Raw genomic sequence first — 20,992 nt, 5'->3', positions numbered from 1 at the left:
TTCCCATCTCTGGTCCTGAAGCTCCTGCGAGGAGAGGAGTGCGGGTCTTCCACATGTGACTGAAGCCCCCAGTCATTCCTGGTCGTTCTTATGGGAAGATTACTTGCAACATACCTGTTTTGAGATGGCCCTCTTATAGGTACTTCTCTGTTCAGCATTTCAAGGGGTTCTGGTACATAAAATTGATGAAAGCATGATGATGATGGTTGAAACTTTCATGTAGGTCTCTGATCAAAGGTCACGTTTCCCAAGAGGCCTTCCCTAACTGCCCCTTTCTAAAGTAGCGCCTTTTGTTCTTGCACTGTTTTTTTCTTTCCATAACATTTATCTCTGCCCGGTGCTACATATACACACGTGTGTGTTGGGGGAGGGGGGGATATCTAGGCTTATTTGTCATGTCTCTAATGTGAATTCCGTGGAAGCAGGGAGTCCTTCACTGCTGTTCTCTGGTACCTAGAACAGTGCCTCACTGCAGCATCAGTAAATATTGGTTAGTGGACTACGTAATGCAAAATGCTTCACTGTTTTATAAACCCCGGGGCACCTTCGGAGTTCTCGAGTTTCTAGAATTCTGTCTTTATATTGAAAAGTCTTATTGAATGAAAATCCCGGCCCCTCCTCCTCATTTCCCGCTTCTGTATTCTTCCATTTCATTATTTATATATGCGCTTATCTAAATATGTGTAAATGTATACATACACTAGGCCCATTGTTTTGCAGCTTGTTTTTTCCCCTACTTAACGGGATGCCTTGATGAGCTCCTTGTTAGTTCTGCAGACTTACAGATACGGAATGATTCATTCATCTGACTCCCCGCAGATGAACATTTAGGTGGTGGTGGTGGTGGTCGTCGTCTTCTTCTTCTTCCTCCTCCTCTTCCTCCTCTTCCTCTTTCTCCTCCTCCTCCTCCTTTTTAAATTAAGTAATCACTGTGCTCAGTGTGGGGCTTGAACTCATGACCCCTAGGTCAAGAGTTGCATGCCCTACGAACTGAGCCAGCCAGGTGCCCCTGGATGGTTTTCAACCTATTGCCATTCTGAATAGTGCTGCAGTGAGGATTGTTGTATATTTGTCTTTGTGTACATGAGCAAGTGTTAGTTCTACAAAGAACTTAGAATTGCTAGGTCACAGTGAATGACTATTGGAGATTGTCGTAGGCTCTGAGGGGGGAGTTTATGTGGTGTGTGCTGTAGGAAAGCAAGGAGGCCAGTGTGGCTGGGGTCGAGTGAGTGAAGGGAAGAGAGTAATAGATGAGACGTTTGTTCGTTGGGTGGGGTTGTGTGTGTGGAGCAGATTGCATAGGGCCTGGTAAGAATTCAGATTTTCACTGAATGCGGTGGTGGTGGTGGTGGTAGCAAATTGATAATTGGGCAAAAGATGTGCCCATATGAAGAAATGCAGAAGGCAAGTAAACATAGGAAAAATGATTAACCTCGGGAGTGTGAAAGAACCTCAAAACCACAATATAAAAGAATTGATTTTCACTTACTAAATTACCAAAGCTAAAATAGGACTGGTATCCTTCCTGTTGGTAAGTGAGGTAGGATGGACCTTTCCATTCTCGTATTGATGAGATTTCAAGTTCGCGTATTGCTTCTGGAAAGCAAGTTGGTTTTATGGATCAAGAGCCTTAAAGCCATCATTTAGACCCTTTGACTTGATAATTTTTAATGCTCTCTAGACACCCTGCAAATATATTGTGTGTTGGACTCTGAATAAGATGGGAAATGCTTATGGTGAATTACTTGTGAAATTAGGCAAAGAAAGTACATCAGAATGATAATAGAGTTAAGATTGTGGGTGTTTATCAGTTCATTTATATTTTTACTTTTCATGCTTTTCAATAGTTTATATTTGGCATTCATCAACTGATACAGTTTGTTACTTTCTGTGATTTTGAAGGTTTACTCAGTTTTTCGAAGCATTGTAGTTTTATATACCAAAAATAAAAATAAAAAGAACAGAACCATTGATTGCAAATCTCATTAGAAATATAACCCAGGATAAAGGAGAGCCTAGTGAAAGATTCAGATCTGTTCCTCAGAGGATTCAGAACTGGATCCAGAACTAATCGGGTGGCGCTCTACATTTATCACAAGAATTTGCCACTCTTCCTGAAAGTGTTGGGTTTTTTTTTTTAATTCTAAGGACGAATTCCAGTTTTGAATTTGTGTGCCGCCACGTGACGTGCCTGGTAACCATGCTTCCCTTTGTAAGAAATGTGTTTTCGTTTCAGTGGCCTCATCGTTCCCGAGAGAGATGGCAACGAGACTGTCCCTGAGGTTGTTGCCACATCAGGTTATGCCCTGCTGCATTTTTTTAGTGATGCTGCTTATAATTTGACTGGATTTAATATCACTTACAAGTAAGATCTTTAAGTCTAGTCTTTGTGACTTATTTGTTTTAACAGTAATAGTTTTAACAGTAATAATGACTAACATATATTGAGGTCTGACAGTGTGCCAGGCATTGCACATGCATGGATTTTCTCACTTAAAGTTCTTTTAAAAACTCAGTGAGGTACGGACACTGTGTTCTACAATTGAGGAAACTGGTGGGAAATGGTAAAATACATTGTCAAAGAGTTGGGACCACAGTTTCAACCCAGGTCTTAACTGCTTTTGAACTTCTTCTGGAAAAGAGGGGCATTTTTCTGCTAATGGATGAAAACATTGGGATTCTTGCTAAGTGCAGTTTAACAGATACTAGTCATTTTCATGTACTCAGTGGTTGGCCCATTGATGAGGCCTTAGTTGAGGTTAGAAAGCAAATGTAGACAAGCAGACCTAGACAGCTTTGGGAATTTGTTGTGATAGAGAGGCTAACTTTTGTCTTTTCTTTTTTTCCCTCTTAAGAAATGTTTGTTTTCTGGGGCGCCTGGGTGGCACAGCGGTTAAGCGTCTGCCTTCGGCTCAGGGCGTGATCCCGGCGTTATGGGATCGAGCCCCACATCAGGCTCCTCCGCTATGAGCCTGCTTCTTCCTCTCCCACTCTCCCTGCTTGTGTTCCCTCTCTCGCTGGCTGTCTCTATCTCTGTCAAATAAATAAAATCTTAAAAAAAAAAAAAAAAAGAAATGTTTGTTTTCATAAGTAGTTAAATCCATAAAGCACCCTAAGCAAGGGGTCTTTTATTAAGAGCTTCTGTGGCACAAGGAGCCTAAGATGCTATTTGGTTTTTTACAGAGTAAGTTTGCCAACTCCTGGCAGAGACAGTAAGCTCCATGTGTAACCTTTATGCTGGATTCTTTTTCTGCCCGTTTTCTCAGGGTCTCCAGATTCTTTAGGCCTATTTAGAGCCATCTCTGTCTTGCTTAGTATGCTGATTTAGCTTTTCAGGTGCCCAAGGTTTGTGACTTGGCAGCCTGAGCAGTGTATCACAGTACTAGCAAGGTGATTTTTAGTGAGCCTGGCAGGCAAAAAGGCTGGTTGAGGGGAAGGACTGATGAGTCCGGTTCTGCACATGTGAGCTGTCTACGCAGGACATTGACATTCAGATCCAGGCCCCAGAAGACCTGTCAGGGCTGGGGATGTCATCTGGGAATCCCTGGCACAGGGACAGTGACAGGCTTATGGGGCATGTGCACAGTGAGGAGAGGAGCAGTAGAGGCAGCTAAGGGGCAGAGGAATGCCACTGGGCTGTGTTATCAGAGAAGCTCAGAAAAGAAAAGTTTTAAGGAGGGAACTGACAGCTATAGGTTGAGTAAGCGGAGGGGGCCCTAGGTGACCCTAGCGGGGGAGCGTGGAGTCAGGGGCCCGGAAGGGGCACAGTTCAGAATGGAAGGTTAGAAAGTCACAGCATTGAGAGTGGGACACTCTGGGAAGAAGTTCAGCTCTGGAGGGGAGGGGAGAGGTTTAGGCTGGTACTTTTCAAATTTCACATGCACAGGGATCTCCTGGAGGGGCTTGTTAATACACGGATCCCTGGCTCTTCTCCAGAGACCATAGTTCAACAGAGCTGGGGCCTGAGAATCCAAATTTCTGATAAGCCCCTAGGTGATGCTGCTGCCGCCTGTCCATGGTCCACACTCTGAGGAGCATTACTCTAGCCATTCATCTAGGCCCCATTCTGGGTTCCCTACAGGTTCTTAGGCACAGTCTTCCCTCTTGCAAGGCCCTTCCTGGTAGCAGCCTTGGGGGAGAAGGGAAACTCCAGGGAGGGAGCACACCTAGAGAGGGGGCAATAGAAGTACCCCTTGACATTGGAAGCCCTTTGCCCCATCACTGGAGAGCTGTGCTAGCTCTGTGGCCATTATCTTCCCAAGAAATGCATGTTATTCTTACCTTGATTGGTGTAGGGGAAGCCTTGATCTCTCCTGAAGACCAGAATTAGTATTTATTTGTTAAATGAAGGAATGTTGAGGTTATCCTAAATTTTACTAGTTTCTTGGTTCCAAGATCTCTGTTCTTTAAAAAGGAGCCCTAAACCATTTTGGGGCTTGTAGACCCTTTGAAAAGCCAAATGAAACAATGTTCTTTATTCCTGGAAGAATGCCCAGAAAGACATACATAAAACGTTGTTACTCATTTTCCAGGCGCCCTCAGGTTGCACTGAATCGTAGCTTTGGGCCGACCTCAGCTGGGAGGCCCTTGAGACTAGTACCCACAGCTACTTCCGTGTTGCCTCATTTTTTTTCAAAGAAGAAAAAAAAAAGTTATATTTTATTTTCACACAAATTGGTACTTCATCTTATTTCTAAGTCACATCTTAAGCACAGATAATTATACTCGTTTTCTCATTACTCCAATTTAGACATACAAGCAGATGTTTTGATGTATTACCTGCCACTTTCATTTTTCAGAGATTCAAATGATTTTTGTGTTTTGAGATTTTATGTAACTTTAAAGAGTGCTCACAATTAATTTTTGGCACATGAAGTAAACGTATGCCGGAGGGTGCTGGAGTGGAGAAGTTGAGGGGCAGGGGAAGTTGTGATATTTGCCCTCCTTTAGTTTAAAGGGTGCTAAGAGTTACTCCCTCCTCTTCCTTTTTCAGTAACATTAAGTTTTGGTCGTGTGCCATTCCCTTGTATACGGTTAATATGTGTGTCAGTAGGAAATTATAATTTGACATATTTTTGGTGTGAAGCAGAGGGGTGAGCACATCATGGCAATGTTTTACTGCAGTTTTATTCTAGGCCTTTTATAAAAACAAAGTGTGATTATTGTACCATCTTACCGTAACAAGTCCAATCTGAGATTTAAACTTACTTTTTATAAACTGTTGTCTTGCAAAGGCCTTTTTCTTACGATCTTAAAGATATAATGAAGCTTCACTTCTGTGTGTGTGTTATTATAGAGACCGTAGACACCACCTTCTAGAGGCCTATAAGAGTGTCATTCAGCTTTTTTAACCAAATACCTTGTGTACTTATTCTGCTTACTGGGGCTTAAAAAGTAAGCATACACATTTCTTACATTATAGTTACATAGATTATAAAAATATTGTATATAAATATAGAATTTTATTATAAATATGTCATAAACTGATATTTGGGTGTAGGAGTGAACATTAATTAGCTTGTTTTTAACAACTGATTGCTAATTTTTTGACATGCTTTGCTACAAAATTTCATTTTAGTTTTCTTCATAGGCCTTAGAAGAAATCTACACCCTTAAAAGTATCCTGATAGTCCGGTTATTGCTCCCCTATTTAAAAATCTGAATTATATCTTCTCAGAGTGCTGTCAATACAGTTATCTCTTTTTTTTAAATTTTATTTATTTATTTGAGACAGAGCACGAGCAAGGAGGTGGGGGAGCAGCAGGCAGAGGCAGAGGGAGAAGCAAACTCCCCGCTGAGCAGGGAGCCTGACATGGGCTCCATCCTAGGACCCTGGGATCATGACCTGAGCCAAAGGCAGACACTTAACTGACTGAGCCACTCACGTGCTCCTCAATACGGTTATCTTAAGTTGTGTCATTACGAGATGCATTATAGTTAAACTGTTGAGTTGAACCGGTCCTCCCTTTTCTTCCATTTGACATGAACTTACTGAGGAATTTTAAATACAGCAATCTGGGCAATAATCTTAATTCTGTGAACTTTCAGAGACTATTCAGAGGCATACATACCATGAGGATGGGTAATATATTGTTAGCACTTTGTTTAATCCTCTCCTCCAAACTTGCAAGCTTGCATTTGATGGTTTTTTTTCTTTCTTTCTTCTTTTTAGATTTTAATTATTTGAGACAGAGACAGAGAATGAGCATAAGCAGGGGGAGGGGCAGAGGGAGAGGCAGCCTGATGTGGGACTTGATCCCAGGACCCTGAGATCATGACCTGACCGAAGGCAGATGCCTAACCGACTGAGCCACCAGGTGCCCTGCATTTGACAGTTTCCTAATGCTCACCACTGGTGGGGCCACCAAGACTAGCATAGTCATCCCACCCTTGAGAAGCTAAGCCTGGACATTTTGCAAGAATTTCTTCTCCCTTTAAGTTCTTTAACTTGTCTCCCCTTGTGAGAATCCAGCAGGGTTGGCTTTGATTTCATTACCTGCCCTAGCCATGCAGTGTTGAGTGACCCCACTTAGGCCAACTGGTAAGTACCGCCATTATGCTTGTGAATGAATTTGCGAGCCAATGAGTCTTAAACCTTGTGTAGGCAAAAGTTCTGCTAAATTAATTGAAGTGTTGCTTTGTGTTAATTTCATTCTCCCCCGCTGTTTTTATAGTTTTGACATGTGTCCGAACAACTGCTCAGGCCGAGGGGAATGTAAGAGCAGTAATAGCAGCAACACTGTCCAATGTGAGTGTTTGGAAAACTGGAAGGGGGAAGCATGCGACATTCCTCACTGTGTCCATGACTGTGGTTTTCCTGATCGAGGCGTTTGCAATTCAAGTGATGTCAGAGGATGCTCCTGCTTCCCTGAGTGGCAGGGTAGGAGCTTTTATCTTTGTTTTTCTTCCAATTTACAGCATCTTCCTAGTTCATTGGATTGTACATTGACTTTATTCCTTGCATATATACCACTTATGTTAATCAGATATCAGGTAGCATTGAAGTTTTTGTGTTTCTTTATTCAGATTCTTACCAGTTTTTCCATTTCATAGATGTGTGGTTGTGGTCTCTTTAGAATTGTGGAGGGGTTTGACATTCTTTGCAATTCATTCATGAAGATTGGAGGACTTGGTCTCAGCCTGAAGAAAACATAGAGAACCAAGGCTAGGAGGTGGGATGAGAACTAACAATGATAGTATCTCTCAGAAACTTTCAATAAATTCAGAAAAAACTGGGGTTGATTGTACAATAGAATCCTAAAACAGCAAGTGGAATTATCTGCAGATAGGTTATCAGAGAAGCTTTAGCAAATTCTTTAAGGGTTGTGTGATAACAGCTGTTAATGATTTAGTAATTTTCTTTATACATTTACCTTTTCTTCAGAGTACTTTTATTTTGAAAGGAAATGTGCCTGTTGAAATGCTTTTGTTTGTGTGCTTTGGCCGACATCAGCGGGTTAAGTAATTGAAGTGTTGGAGTACCTACCTCTGTGCATAGGTTGCAGCAGGAGCCACACCCCCCAAAAATGGAGTTTCTTGATTTTCCAGGAATTGGATGGGTTGAATTATTACTCCCGGGATTAGTCTTTACACTTTAACTCTTAAGTTTTTCATTTGAATTAATAATTCCTTTGTCTACTCTTTCCTCTGAGAGCTGCTTAAGCAAGTATTCCATTACTAAAAAATCCTAACCTGGATATGGTCAGGTCATCATTAGAAAGTATGTGATTTTGAATTTTACTGGAAATGACCCTTGGTCACCAGCTTTGAGTGAATTGAAAGCATGAATTAGAGGGCTTTGTCAGATATTTAGATGCTAAAGGAAAGACTAAGTATTCTTTAGGTATTTGTTACATTTATATGACTAAAACTTTAAATGCAGTTATTTTAAAGCTGCATTTTGTGAAGCTAATTTATTCTGTTCTATTAGGTCCCGGATGTTCAATTCCTGTACCAGCTAACCAGTCGTTTTGGACTCGAGAGGAATATTCTAATCTAAAGCTCCCCAGAGCCTCTCACAAAGCTGTGGTCAATGGAAATATAATGTGGGTTGTTGGAGGATATATGTTCAACCACTCAGATTACAACATGGTTCTAGCGTAAGTTGTTTTAAACATTTTTGCAAGAAGCTTATTAGTTTTCCATTTCGAAAATTTATAGAGATAAATGAAAAGAAATCATCAGTAATTCTATTACCTGAGGAAAATCCCTGTTAATGTTTTAGTAGTAGTGTTCCACGATTTCTTTGACATATTCTTAGTTTTTGAAGTTGGGAGCCACAAAGAATACATTGTTATAATAAGCAATAATTCATCTTTTCTAGATACTATCTCTTACATCTTGCTTGAGGCTCTATATAAATTGGGGGTTACTTTACCTATAAATTTAATTAGCATTTCTATAGGTCAGGTGGTTTGAATTTATAGTTTTCTAGAGGAAATTATGCCATTGTCTAATACTTGACCCAGACAGAGTTCAAGGTCTGTTTGCTGGTTCTATGTTGCTCATCTTGAAGGGGGAATATATGGTATCACAGTGGAGTCATGAAGTTAGTTATAAAGATTGATTTTAGGGAGAAATTTATGAACACGTACTCATGCTGATTTTGTGCCCTGGAAATTTTTTCTAGGTATTTTTTATTAATGAAGATTGTCAAAAACCAGCATCTGTTGTTTAAGGGATGCAGAAACTATGGCAGCAATGGCATAGTTTCTGAACCCCTCAAATAGTCATTAAAGCACATAGACAGCTAGGATAGCAAAATGAAAAAGCACATGGGTAACAAAACAAAACTTGGTCAGAAAATGTCTGCACAGATGAGTGGGGCTAACCCCTGACAGCTACAAAACCTGTGTGGTTTTGGCATCTGAGCAGGAGTAAGTAAAGGGGGGCAAGTGGCCAAGTGACAGGCTCCAGCATACCTAGAAGAAGCTGCTTTGAGAACATCAGCTGGAATTGGAAAGATTTGTGTATTCTGGTAGGGGTAAGCACAAGGGACCTGTAGTAGGATCTGAAGGGGCTAGATTTGTTTGTGCCTTTTTAGCTCTCAAAACGAACTAGCCAGTCTCTTGACAAGAGAAAGTTCCGCACTAAGGAGAAACTTCTGGGAATAGAATTCAAATTGAAGAGGATAGGGACCATAGATGAAAAGTTAAAAGAGTGTCCAGATAACAGTCAGGGAGGGGAAAAGAGCCAGATATCTCAACAAGTAAGCTGCTGTTTTGAACACCACACTGTTGACAACAGAAGAGTGAACTAAAGAGCTGAGAAATTAGGAAGATGGTCCTAAATCAGGCCTCTCCTGGACAAGTTCAAGAAAAAGTAGTTTTACTTAAAATTGAGCAACAGAAAAGTATCAAGTTTTAATGACATAGAAAATTAGAAGTTAAAGTAACATAGAAAGAAAAAAAGAGACCACCTGCTAGAATAACCCCCCTTCGTACATGAAAGCATAATAGAAAAATATAATCACAAAAATGAAAGTGAGAACTTACTATTCCTAAAGAAGCTAAAATGCAGGAAGAAAATAACGTAAGACATGAAAGAACAATAGAATCAGAAGTTGAAAAACCAGAAATGAGATGATTGAAGTTAGGAAAGAATTTTAAAATAATTTCAGAATTGAAGACAAACCCAGGAGGAAGACAAAGGAAATAAGATACGCCTTTATTTTTTTTTAAAGACTTATTTCTTTAGAGAGAGATAGAGAGAGAGTGTGGGCAAGCACAAACACCTGAACGGGGGAGGGGGAAAGGGAGAGAAGCAGACTCCCCACTGTGTGCTGAGCCTGATGTGGGGCTTGATCTCACAACCCCAAGATCATGATCCGAGCTGAAACCAAGAGTCAGATGCTTAACTGACTAAGCCACCCAGGTGCCCTGATTTTCCTTTAGTAATAGAATATGAAAAAGGAAATTATTAAAAATCACAAAGAAATGAAGGTCACTTTCCCCTATTCTTTATGTTAAGTACAGTTAAAAGTTCTGGACATTATATCTAAAGCAAACATGAGAAAACTCTAAAAGGTAGAGAGAAGGCAGTCTGACTAGGAACCTCGGCCCCAAGGAGTGAGGTAATGGTAAATTCCAGGGGTTTTCTTTTTGTCTCATATATCTCAGATTTGATGTTGGAAAAAGCAGCAATCTGGAAACGCCAATAGGCACAAGCCAGAAAAGCCCCAAGAATAAAGCCACCTGTTCTCTCTAACATAAGGACTAGAAAAGGGGCAGCTTGGCAAGACCGAAAACTTTTAGGTACAAATAACGACTCTACTACAGCCAAACACTACAGAAAGAACTATGGCCCCACCCTCATTCCTGTCAGCAAAGTCTGAGTGTAGAATCTAGCTTTTCACTCTTGCCAGGATCTAGTGAGGTGCTCCAATCACCCCCCAACTGCCAATGTTAGAAAAGGCCAATTAGGGAGCTGGGACTTTCTCAGCAATCTAGTTTTTATGTAACCTAGTTAATATTTAGCCTTTTGGTTTTTGTTTTTTCATGTGATTTGCTTACAGCCTTAATCTCTGAAGGCCAGTTAGGGAACTGGGACTTTCTTCTCCACCAGGCAGGAATGAGGCTTCCCCCACCCCTGTGATGTCAGTGGAGACCCTGTGGGGAGCCTGGATTCTACCCCACCCGGCAGTAACAGCAGTAATGAGTTGGACTTCCCTCTTCCCTACTGGGGTGTCAGGGGAGTCCTGCTATAACGGTAGATTTAAATAAGATCCAGAGTCTCATGCCATGATACCCAGAATGTTCAGATTTCAACTGAATAGCATTTCTCATGCGAAGAGCCAGGAAAATCTCAACTTGAATGAAAAAAGGCAGTTGAGATGCTGACAGCAGGATGACATAGATATTAGAATTATCTGACAAGATTTTAAAGCAGCCATTATAAAAATGCTTCAGTGTGCAATTATAGACACACTTGAAGCAAATGAATAATGGCGCCTTATCAAAGAAATAGAAGATCTAAGGAAGAATCAAATGGAAATCTTAGAACTGGAAAATACAGTAACCAAAACAAAAATCTCAGTGGACAGGGACAACAGCAGAATGGAAAGGACAGAGGAAAGAGTCAGTGAGCTTGAAGATAGAACAATAGAAAGCCCTCCGTCTGAACCAGGGAGAAAAATAGAATATTTTTAAAATGAACAGAACCTCAGAGACCTGTGGACCATAACAAAAAATCTTAACATTTCTGTCAGTGGAGGAGTCCTGGAAGGAGAGGAGCAAGAGAGAGTGTCTGAAAAAGTATTTGAAGAAATAATGCCTGAGAATTGCCCAAATTTGGCAGAAGACATGCATGTACGTGCAAGAAGTTGGGTGAACTCCAGCAATCCTTGGCTCCCACAGGGGTTCACAGTCCATTGGTTTTGTCTCATTCTTGCTCTCATTCTCCTGCTCAGCCACCATATTTCTTTTTGGTTTTCAAATTTCCACCACATTTTCTCCTGTTTTCATTCTCAGCTATTGGCCTTGCTTCCTGTTTCTGTTTTGAAAGGTAACAGTTACCCTAAGAGGACTTCCACAAACTCCCATCACCATATTTAGCTTACCTTGTCTTCTGTTTCTGTACATCAGCACTGTCCAGTGGGGCGCTGTCATGTCACTGGCCATGTGTGGTCATTGAGCACTTGAAATGTGGCTAATGTGACCAAGGAGCTGAACTTCAAATTTTCATTTCTTAGTCCTCATATTATTTGATCTTTCACCAACATTTGATATAATTAGTCCCTCCCTCCTTTTTTTTTGTTTTTTAAGATTTATTCACTCATTTGGGAGAGAGCGAGCACATGCTAGAGTGCACACACAAGTGGGAGGGAGAGGGAGTAGGAAAGAGAGAGAATCCATAAGCAGACTCCCTGCCAAGTGCAGAGCCTGAGGTGGGGCTTGATCCCAGGATATTGAGATCATGTCCTGAGCTGAAATCAAGAGTTGGACCCTTGGGGCGCCTGGGTGGCGCAGTCGTTAAGCGTCTGCCTTTGGCTCAGGGCGTGATCCCGGTGTTATGGGATCGAGCCCCACATCAGGCTCCTCCGCTATGAGCCTGCTTCTTCCTCTCCCACTCCCCCTGCTTGTGCTCCCTCTCTCGCTGGCTGTCTCTGTCAACTAAATAAATAAAATCTTAAAAAAAAAAAAAAAAAAAGAGTTGGACCCTCAACCGACTGAGCCCTCCCTCCTCTTTTAAACACTTCTTCTGTTGATTTCCAGGATTCCATATTCTCTTGATATTTGTTCCAAATACTTATTCTTTTTCAGCCTCTTTAGCTGGTTCCTCTTCAACTGACTAACCTCTGAACGATGATGTGCACCAGGGCTCAGCTCTTAGTCCTCTTCTGTGAGAGTGTATATTCAGTCTCCTGGTGATCTCGTGTGATAACTTGGCCTTTATGTTGGTGACTCCCAGATTTATGTCTGCATCCTAGACTTTTCATCTGAATCCATATCACCGCCTCGTTATTTGGCATCTCAGTCTTTTGGCTAAGAGGCATCTTAAACTGTATGTGTCCAAAACTAATCTTTCCTCCAGGCCGTTCTTGCCCCAGTTGTCCCTGTCTCAGTTAATGACTATTTGATACTTCTGCTTGCTTAATCCCCACGTTTTGGAGCCATCCTTGACTTCTTATTTTTTCACTCCCCATATCGGTGCGCACATTAGCTATCCCTTGCTGCATAACAAATGACCACAAACGTAGAAGCTTAATACAGCGCATATGTATTACCTCATAGTTCTGCTGGTCAGGACTCTGGGCATGTCTTAACTGGGTGCTCTGCAGTCAGGGTGTCACCTGGCCTGTGTTCTCATCTAGAGGTGCAACTGCGGAAGAGTCCCCTTCTAAGCTCACTAGGGTGGTTGGCAGAATCTGTTTCCTTGCGGTTGTGGGACTGAGGGCCCCAGCTTCCTGCTGGCTGACAAATGGAGGCTGCCCTCAACTCCTGGAGGCTGCCCACAGTTCCTTATCACTTTGACTTCCCTAGTGTGGCTGTTTGCTTCATTAGGCCGCAAGGAGAGTCTGTCTCTAGACTGAGTCTCCTGGCAGGACGGGTGTCGTGGAAATGACATCTCATCATCTTTGCCGTGTTCTGTTGGTTAGAAGCAAGTCATAGATCCTGCTCACTTGAGGGGAGGGTATTATACATGGGTGTGAATACCCAGAAGCAGAGGGCATGAAGACCACCACCCTAGTGTCTCTGCTACAGTATGTCAGCAGGTCTTGTTGTTAGCTCTACCTTTAAAATCTAACCACTTTTCACTACCACTCATGCCACCACCCTGAGAAGTAAGGTAAAATTAAAGGTGTGAAAGTGATTGTCCCTTCCTCTATCATACAGATATTATGAGAGTCAAGTATTTACCATTTATGTGATTTTCCCTTGTGTTTGGCCCCATTCTCTCTCAAAGCAAAAAATCTGGGAGTGATTTTGATCCTCTCCTTCACGTCCTCATATGCTAATCTCATCAAGCTGACCAAATACATGTCATATTCATTCTTTTCTCTCTGTGACCAGCCTGCCATTATTGCTCACCTAGACTTCAGCAATAGATTCCTAGCAATCTGTGGGTTTCCATGCATTCCTCTTTTTTTTTCTTTTTCAAGATTTTATTTATTTATTAGCGAGAGAGAGGGAACACACTACCAGGGGGAACAGGAGAGGGAGAAGCAGGCTCCCCACCAAGCAGGGAGCCCGATGCAGGGCTCGATCCCAGGATCCTGGGATCATGATCCAAGCCAAAGGCAATTGCTCAACTGACTGAGCCACCCAGGCGCCCCTCCATGCATTCCTGTTAATCCATTTTTTAAATATCAACTGGGATGATTATTTTAAAGTGTAAGTCACATCATTTACTGCCTTCTTAAAACCCATCATTGGCTTTTCCCATTGGACCTAATGGGCCTACCTGATCTGACTCTGCTTACCTTTCCAGACTGAACTTGTTCCTTTCCTGCCTCCCCAGCCTTCTAGCTTTACCTAAAACTCTGTAGGTGCGTCCTTACTCTAAAGGCCTTTGTACTCACCTCTCCCTCGATCCAAACTCTTCCTGCTGTTGTACCCCAGGGCTGTTTTCTTCTCACCCTTTAGATCTCAGTTAACTGTACCACAAGAGAGCTTCCCTGATCATCCAGTTCTGGCAGGTTCTCTCTGTTCTTTTTCATGGTTCTCATTTCCTTTAGAGCAATGTACATTTTTAATGCTGTGTTTGCCCCTTGTTGCATTTGCTCATTTTTTGCCTTTTCCACTCTATGTTCTCCAAGGTTAGAGACCTTGTTTGCTCAGTCAGAGCTTAGCTGATAGAATGTGCTCAAATAAGTGTTTATCAGGTGAATAGGAGAGTAAGTGACTTATTTATTTCCTTCACAAATATTTGTTCCTGGAAATATTAATGTCACCTCTTGCTTTTTATGTGACTGGTGTACCTCATGAGTCACATTTGTTTGTAACATTTTTTCTGCTTGTACTTGATCAGAACATGATTTTTCAGCTTTATGTGTTTCATGTAAATATTAATATATTTTCAAATAAATTTTACTAACTTTTCCTTTTATTTTATTTTATTTTAAAGATTTTATTTATTTATTTGACAGAGAGAGAGACAGCCAGCGAGAGAGGGAACACAAGCAGGGGGAGTGGGAGAGGAAGAAGCAGACTCATAGCGGAGGAGCCTGATGTGGGGCTCAATCCCACAACGCCGGGATCACACCCTGAGCCGAAGGCAGACGCTTAACCGCTGTGCCACCCAGGCGCCCCTAACTTTTCCTTTTAGAAGAAGTATTTCTGGAACTTAGATGATAAATTTTATCATCATTTATACTCTTACATAAGCATATTTCAGCAATTGAGCTTACTGTCCATTTATTCCACAACGCTGTTAACCTAAAACTTTTAAGTTGCGTTAAAAAGCAGTCCCCATTTTATGTCACCAAGAGTCCTCTTAGACAAATGGTCTTGGTCTCCCAGGTTAAGATTTCCAATTGAAACTTCATCACTGCATTTCCTTCCTTTAAGCTAAAAAAAAAAAAGTTTTTTAAAAAAATGTTTAAGAAGAAAAAGTAAGGGGGCTCCTCGGTGGCTCAGTCAGTTAAGCATACAACTCTTGATTTCAGCTCAGGTCATGATCTCAGGGTTGTGGGATCGAGCCCCACATCGGGCTCTGCCCTGAGTGTGGAGCCTGCTTAAAATTCTCTCTCCCCCTCTCCCCGCCCCTCCAACCCCACTCAAACTGTCTCTCTCTCTCTCTCTTAAAAAAAAAAAAAAAAAAAAAATATATATATATATATATATATATAAAGAAAGATTGAGCAGCAGGTAACCAAATGAGGAAAGGAATATCACCTAATCCAGTAACCTTTAAAACAGACTCACAGGAACCATACAGCTGACCTGCTTTTTGCCCCACAGAAACCATATGGATGAGATTCTGAGAGCTCTTACGAATAACCCCAAATCTGGAAAGACACAAACTGAGTAGGGATCATTGTTATTTCACTCTCTTAATTGAAGAGTAGAAGAACTTGTTGCTGGGGAGGACTGGGTGAAAAGAGGGGAAATTGATTGGATGGCTGACTCTCTCTGCCCAAAAGTCAGGGCTGTTTTTAATTTGGGCTGTGTCCTTGACCCAGGACACTTAAAATCTCGGAGGAGAGCAGAGTCTGGGTGGTTTATTCTAACAGATTGCATACTTCCCCTTCTGAGCCCCAGCGTGTCCTCAGACTTCTGAACAGTGGATAGAACATAAAATACCAGCTCTCACACTAGAGCTAGGATGGAAGGGCAAACTTGTCTTAGATATTGCAGAAAAAGAATTAAGAAATCACCCACGCTTTGCAGATGTCTGGAGAGCAATATCTAACCACAAGCAAAATGAAAGAAATGACGTAGCTAACGCAGATATCTTATGATGGGAAAATAAAGAGGAAGAAAACAGCATGTAAATGCTGACAACTGATCATAGAGGAAAAATAAGGAGATTGCTTCCAACTGCTTGATGCTGAGCATCAACGTAATGAGAATTTGAATTCAAAAACACAAATAGAAAGACAAGAAAATGGTAACAATGAGATGAAATGGAAGATTACACATCTAAGGAAATGTAAATAAATTACATACAGAAAAAACTGGAATGAAAATTGAATCACTGACAGCTTTATAGACATTCCAACGAACACAGGTTGAAATAATTAGAAAACAAGACACATGGAAGACGGGAGACCCAATATAAAGATAGTTGCTGTCACTGAAGAAAAGAACCTAACAAATAGGACAAACGGATTGAAATAGCACAAGTAGTTTCAGGAAAATTACATAGCTGTGTAACAGTAAGACCTGATTTGATCAAGTTATTGAACTTTTAGGATAAAGGATAATTCTTGGGTGGGAAGCCTCAGGTAGTTCTGTGCCTGCTCTGGCTGGGGTCATGTTCAAGCTGCACAGAGCCTTGGCCATGGTCTTTGGATGATCAGACACTGTGATGGGAATACCAGGCCACTGTGGGTGGTAGAGTGTGTCCTGTGCCCTGTGCCGGCATGGTCATCGTGATACCAGCCATCAAGGAGAAGTTTGTGAGAGAGGTGGCTACAGCCTTGGAAGACACCTGTTTCTGAATTCCTGAAGTTTGTCTTTGCTTATCTGCTTGTCCAGGTCTTAGAACTAGTGGTTCAGTATTCTATTATCTTGGACTGAGCTCCCTGAAGAATTTATTTAGTGCTTGGAATTTATGTTTTATTGCATCAATATTTTTCTCAACTCGTGCTTACTTCTCTGGGTTGTGAAAAGAGTCACAACCTGTTATGTAAGATCTTTTGGCAGTTCATCTGCGCTAGGTTACTGGGACCTGCCAGTGCCTTAGTGTCTCTGACAAGCTCTTGGGCTAACCTGTCATTGAGTAGGAGGAGCAAAATGCATTAAGATACAGATTGAGCACCCCCCCCCCCACGTCACTTGAAAGAGAAGTGAAATATATCATCTAGAGATTAGGGCTCTCTCTGATTCTTTCCTCTCTTTCAAGCTTATGGAGACAGGCCTTTGGCCTGAACATGAGGTGTATTATGTGTTTTCAGAAGCCATGCTAGTCCTCAGGAAAGACCTTCTGTAGCCAGAGCGCCATAAAAGTATTGCAGTGGTACATAGTCCATTTTGTAAAGACATTACCCTGTTTGGATTTTAGTTACTTCTACCTAAGTAAAATATAATATTGTGACTTCAACAAATAGTTGAGAGAGAGAGAAGAAAGGAGGGAGAGATAGGGAGGAGGAGAGAGAATGAGAGTGACTGAGAGCTCTTCAGGCTTCCAAACAGAAAAGCAAACCACGTAAAAACAGGAAAAATCAGACGGGCCTGGGGCTTCTCCTTGGGCTTCTCCATCGCAGCATTCACTCCCAGTATTATTCAGGGGAGCAGCATCTGCAAAGTTCTGAAGGCAAGAAAGGATGGCCCCAGTTATTATACCCAGCCAAGATGTCATTCAGCTGTAACGCTAGCAAGCAGATATTCTTAAACACCAGAGAATTTAGGGAAAGGAGCACATACGAGCTCCACTAGAAAATAACCACTCAGCAGCAAAATCCAGCCAATTAAGAATTAAAGACTCAAGGCGAAGTTGTGGTAAGAGGACGGTGAGGAGATTGCTTCAGCTAAAATAGAGGTCCAGTACTAAAGAATTATGGAATCACAGATGTACAGTAGAATGTATTGCAAACCTAGACAGAGCAAAAATTACAAAACAAAAATTGGGAGAGGAAATGGGAGGAAATGCGGGTTGTAAGGTTTTCAACTTTCAAAGCAGGAAGTTAATGGATTCTGTCCAAATTAACTTAATTTTGTATATAACTTAAAAACTAAAGTGAATCCAACTTCTAAATAATTTTTCATGTGTTTTTAAAAATGTGGAATATTCAAATAATACATAAAATAATAGCTGGTATTATTGTAGTATTCATATTCAGTAAATGTCACCATTTTGTTTCAGATTGTGTGTAAAAACATTTAAGACAAAAGAAAGGGTTTAGAGAAGAATAATGAATACTAATGCATACACCACCTAGGTTAGGAAATAAGACATTGCTAATATAATTAAAGACCCCTGCATGCCCTCCCCCCTGTCTCAAAGATAACCAGTATCCTGATTTTGTGGTGGTGTTTGTTCACATGCATATCTTTACACTTTTAATATATATGAACATACATTAGAATCAATAAATTTTCTGTTTAGAATTAATTTTCTTTTTTTGTTTTTTTAAGATTTTATTTATTTATTCGACAGAGATAGAGACAGCCAGTGAGAGAGGGAACACAAGCAGGGGGAGTGGGAGAGGAAGAAGCAGGCTCAGAGCAGAAGAGCCTGATGTGGGGCTCGATCCCAGATCGCCGGGATCACGCCCTGAGCCGAAGGCAGACGCTTAACCGCTATGCCACCCAGGCGCCCCTAGAATTAATAAATTTTCTGTATTAATAAATTAATAAATACTGTAAACAGTATTCTACAGTTTGATTTTTTTAGCTTAATATTGTTTTGAGATTTATGTTGAGGATGTGTTCAAGTGTATTTTTCACTCTATAATTCTATTATATAGATATACTACAATTCAGTAATCCATTTTCTATTGATGGACATTTATTTGTATTCTTTTTTGCTTATTATATCAGTAAGACTTTCTTATATCTTCTTGTTTACATAATAATGTTTTTCATAATCAAAACTTGGATTTTTCAGGAAAACTTATAGAAAATAACATTTATTTAAAGTAGAACAATAGCATTGGTTTCCCTTTGATTTCTTTTTTCTATTAAATTATATACAAATTAACACTATTAAAAGTATCTATAGCATGATCCCCTTTGTATAAATATATATTGTCAATGTATTCTTCTATTTGTATATATGCATCGAAATATGTCTGGAATGATGTTTACTTAATGTTTGTATTTTAAAAGTCTTTAAGTGAATTCATAGTATAATTGGAATGCCAAATGGTATTCTAGCTTTCTTGAAAATATGACTTTTAAAAAATCAATTAGATAAAGAAAAGGAAAAGGTATGAATTTTCTTTTACTTAATCATCATTCCTTTTTCAGTACCTGTGTTCAATTTCACATGACTAAATGAAGGAGAAGTTATGACAGTAAATGTCCCTTCGGTATAACGCAACTTGCAAGTGATTTAGACTGTGTGTAGAAGAGGTTTTCAGGAAGCATTAGAAACTTCCAGTAGATTTTTTTTTCTTCATCCCAGGGTTGCGCAGCCCAGCTCCCCTCCCCAAGTTCTGATCTGCCCCACGGACCCAGCTGTTAGGCTGGTTTGTTTGCAGAGGTGCCTCATCTGCATGGCATGTTTAGTGACCATCTCCAACGGCACGGTATCACAAATAGAAGAGTATAAGAGACTCTGCTTTGTCCTTTGGGTGAAAATATGATCTGTTTGTTTTGTAGGTACGACCTTGCTTCTAGGGAGTGGCTCCCCCTAAACCGTTCCGTGAACAATGTGGTTGTCAGATATGGTCATTCTTTAGCACTATACAAGGTAAAGTGTCTCCCCTCTGTATCAAGCTAGAAACTCCAGTCTTCCACACTTACTTCATTGTATTATGTGGTTGAAAAGCTATGTAGTGTTGGGGTTTTGTCTTTAATCTTTTTTATTGTGGTAAAATACACATAATGTAAAATTTACTGTCTTAACCATTTTTAAGTATACAGTTCAGTGGTATTAAATACATTCCTAATATGTGACCATCACCACTATCCATCTCTGTAACTCTTTTCATCTTGTAAAACTACAACTCCATGCCTGTGAAAGAATAACTTTCCATATCCCTCCTCCCCTCCAGCCTGTGGCGATCACCATTCTACTCTCTATCTCTCTAATTTTGACTTCAGTTTTGGTTTTTAGTTAGGGGGAAACTTTCTGTTTTGGGGGTGTATATATAACTGGCTAAATTATAAGTGGAAATTAGAGTTGAAACCAGTTTAACCTGAGAGATTTTAATGGATTCAAATTGTACTGGGGTATTATGATTGTAGTGCTAAGTGGTTAAAAATTAATGCTGTGTAAATTAGCTTTTATGTTAATTAGCAAGTTTAGCCAAGAATAGCCACATTGCAATATAACTGAATAATCACTTTCATTTCCTTGTTTTTGTGGTTTACGGGAGGATGAGGGAACTCTTCAACTTTATTTTTCCAAGCTGTTTTATCCTGTAAGAGATCTCATATGAGGAAGTCCAAGAACAGTGACGAAGTGTTGGAGATACAGAATATGATGTTTTATTTTATGTTGTTCCTTTCATTCTTTTCCTAATAATTCACTAAAAGGTGCATCTCATTAGCACTTCTTTTTTATTAAATTTTTTATTGTTATGTTAGTCATCATACGGTACATCCTTAGTTTTTGATGTAGTGTTCCATGATTCATTGTTTGCATATAACACCCAATGCTCCATGCAATATGTGCCCTCCTTAATACCCATCACCGGGCTAGCCCATCCCCCTACCTCCCTCCCCTCTGAAACCCTCAGTTTGTTTCCCAGAGTCCATAGTCTCTCGTGGTTCATTCCCCCTTCTGTTTACCCCCCCTTCATTCTTCCCTTCCTTCTCCTACCGATCTCACTTCTTAAGCTAAGAGTAACATCGAGGTTTTGAACTTACTTTCTTTCTCAGGTTTGATGTTTTTGGTGTTTTTTAGAATTTCGTTTGTATTTTTTTTCCCTAGGATAAAATTTACATGTATGGAGGAAAAATTGATTCAACAGGGAATGTGACCAATGAGTTGAGAGTGTTCCATATTCATAACGAGTCATGGGTATTGTTGACCCCGAAAGCCAAGGAGCAGTATGCAGTGGTTGGGCACTCGGCACACATCGTCACATTGAAAACTGGCCGAGTGGTCATGCTGGTCATCTTTGGTCATTGCCCTCTCTATGGATATATCAGCAATGTACAGGAATATGACTTGGGTAGGTGTATTTGTTCTAGGGGATCTTTTTTGAATGTCAGATTTA

General features: G+C 40.6%; 1 protein-coding gene across 1 annotated transcript in view; it reads left to right on the top strand.

Annotated features, from left to right (window-relative positions):
- ATRN (attractin) overlaps positions 1–20,992 on the top strand; it is a 146,524-nt gene that overhangs the window by 42,157 nt on the left and 83,375 nt on the right. Inside the window, exons 4-8 of the mRNA XM_040638053.1 lie at positions 2,237–2,365; positions 6,675–6,880; positions 7,931–8,099; positions 19,428–19,518; positions 20,704–20,947. Coding sequence (XP_040493987.1) covers positions 2,237–2,365; positions 6,675–6,880; positions 7,931–8,099; positions 19,428–19,518; positions 20,704–20,947 — 839 coding nt within the window. The remainder of the gene's footprint in view (positions 1–2,236; positions 2,366–6,674; positions 6,881–7,930; positions 8,100–19,427; positions 19,519–20,703; positions 20,948–20,992) is intronic.

The sequence above is a fragment of the Ursus maritimus genome, unplaced genomic scaffold, assembly GCF_017311325.1.
Source record: "Ursus maritimus isolate PB19 unplaced genomic scaffold, ASM1731132v1 scaffold_22, whole genome shotgun sequence".
Taxonomy (NCBI): Eukaryota; Metazoa; Chordata; class Mammalia; order Carnivora; family Ursidae; genus Ursus; species Ursus maritimus.
Note: the sequence above shows the minus strand (reverse complement) of the source record. Positions and strands in the feature narration are given on the sequence as shown.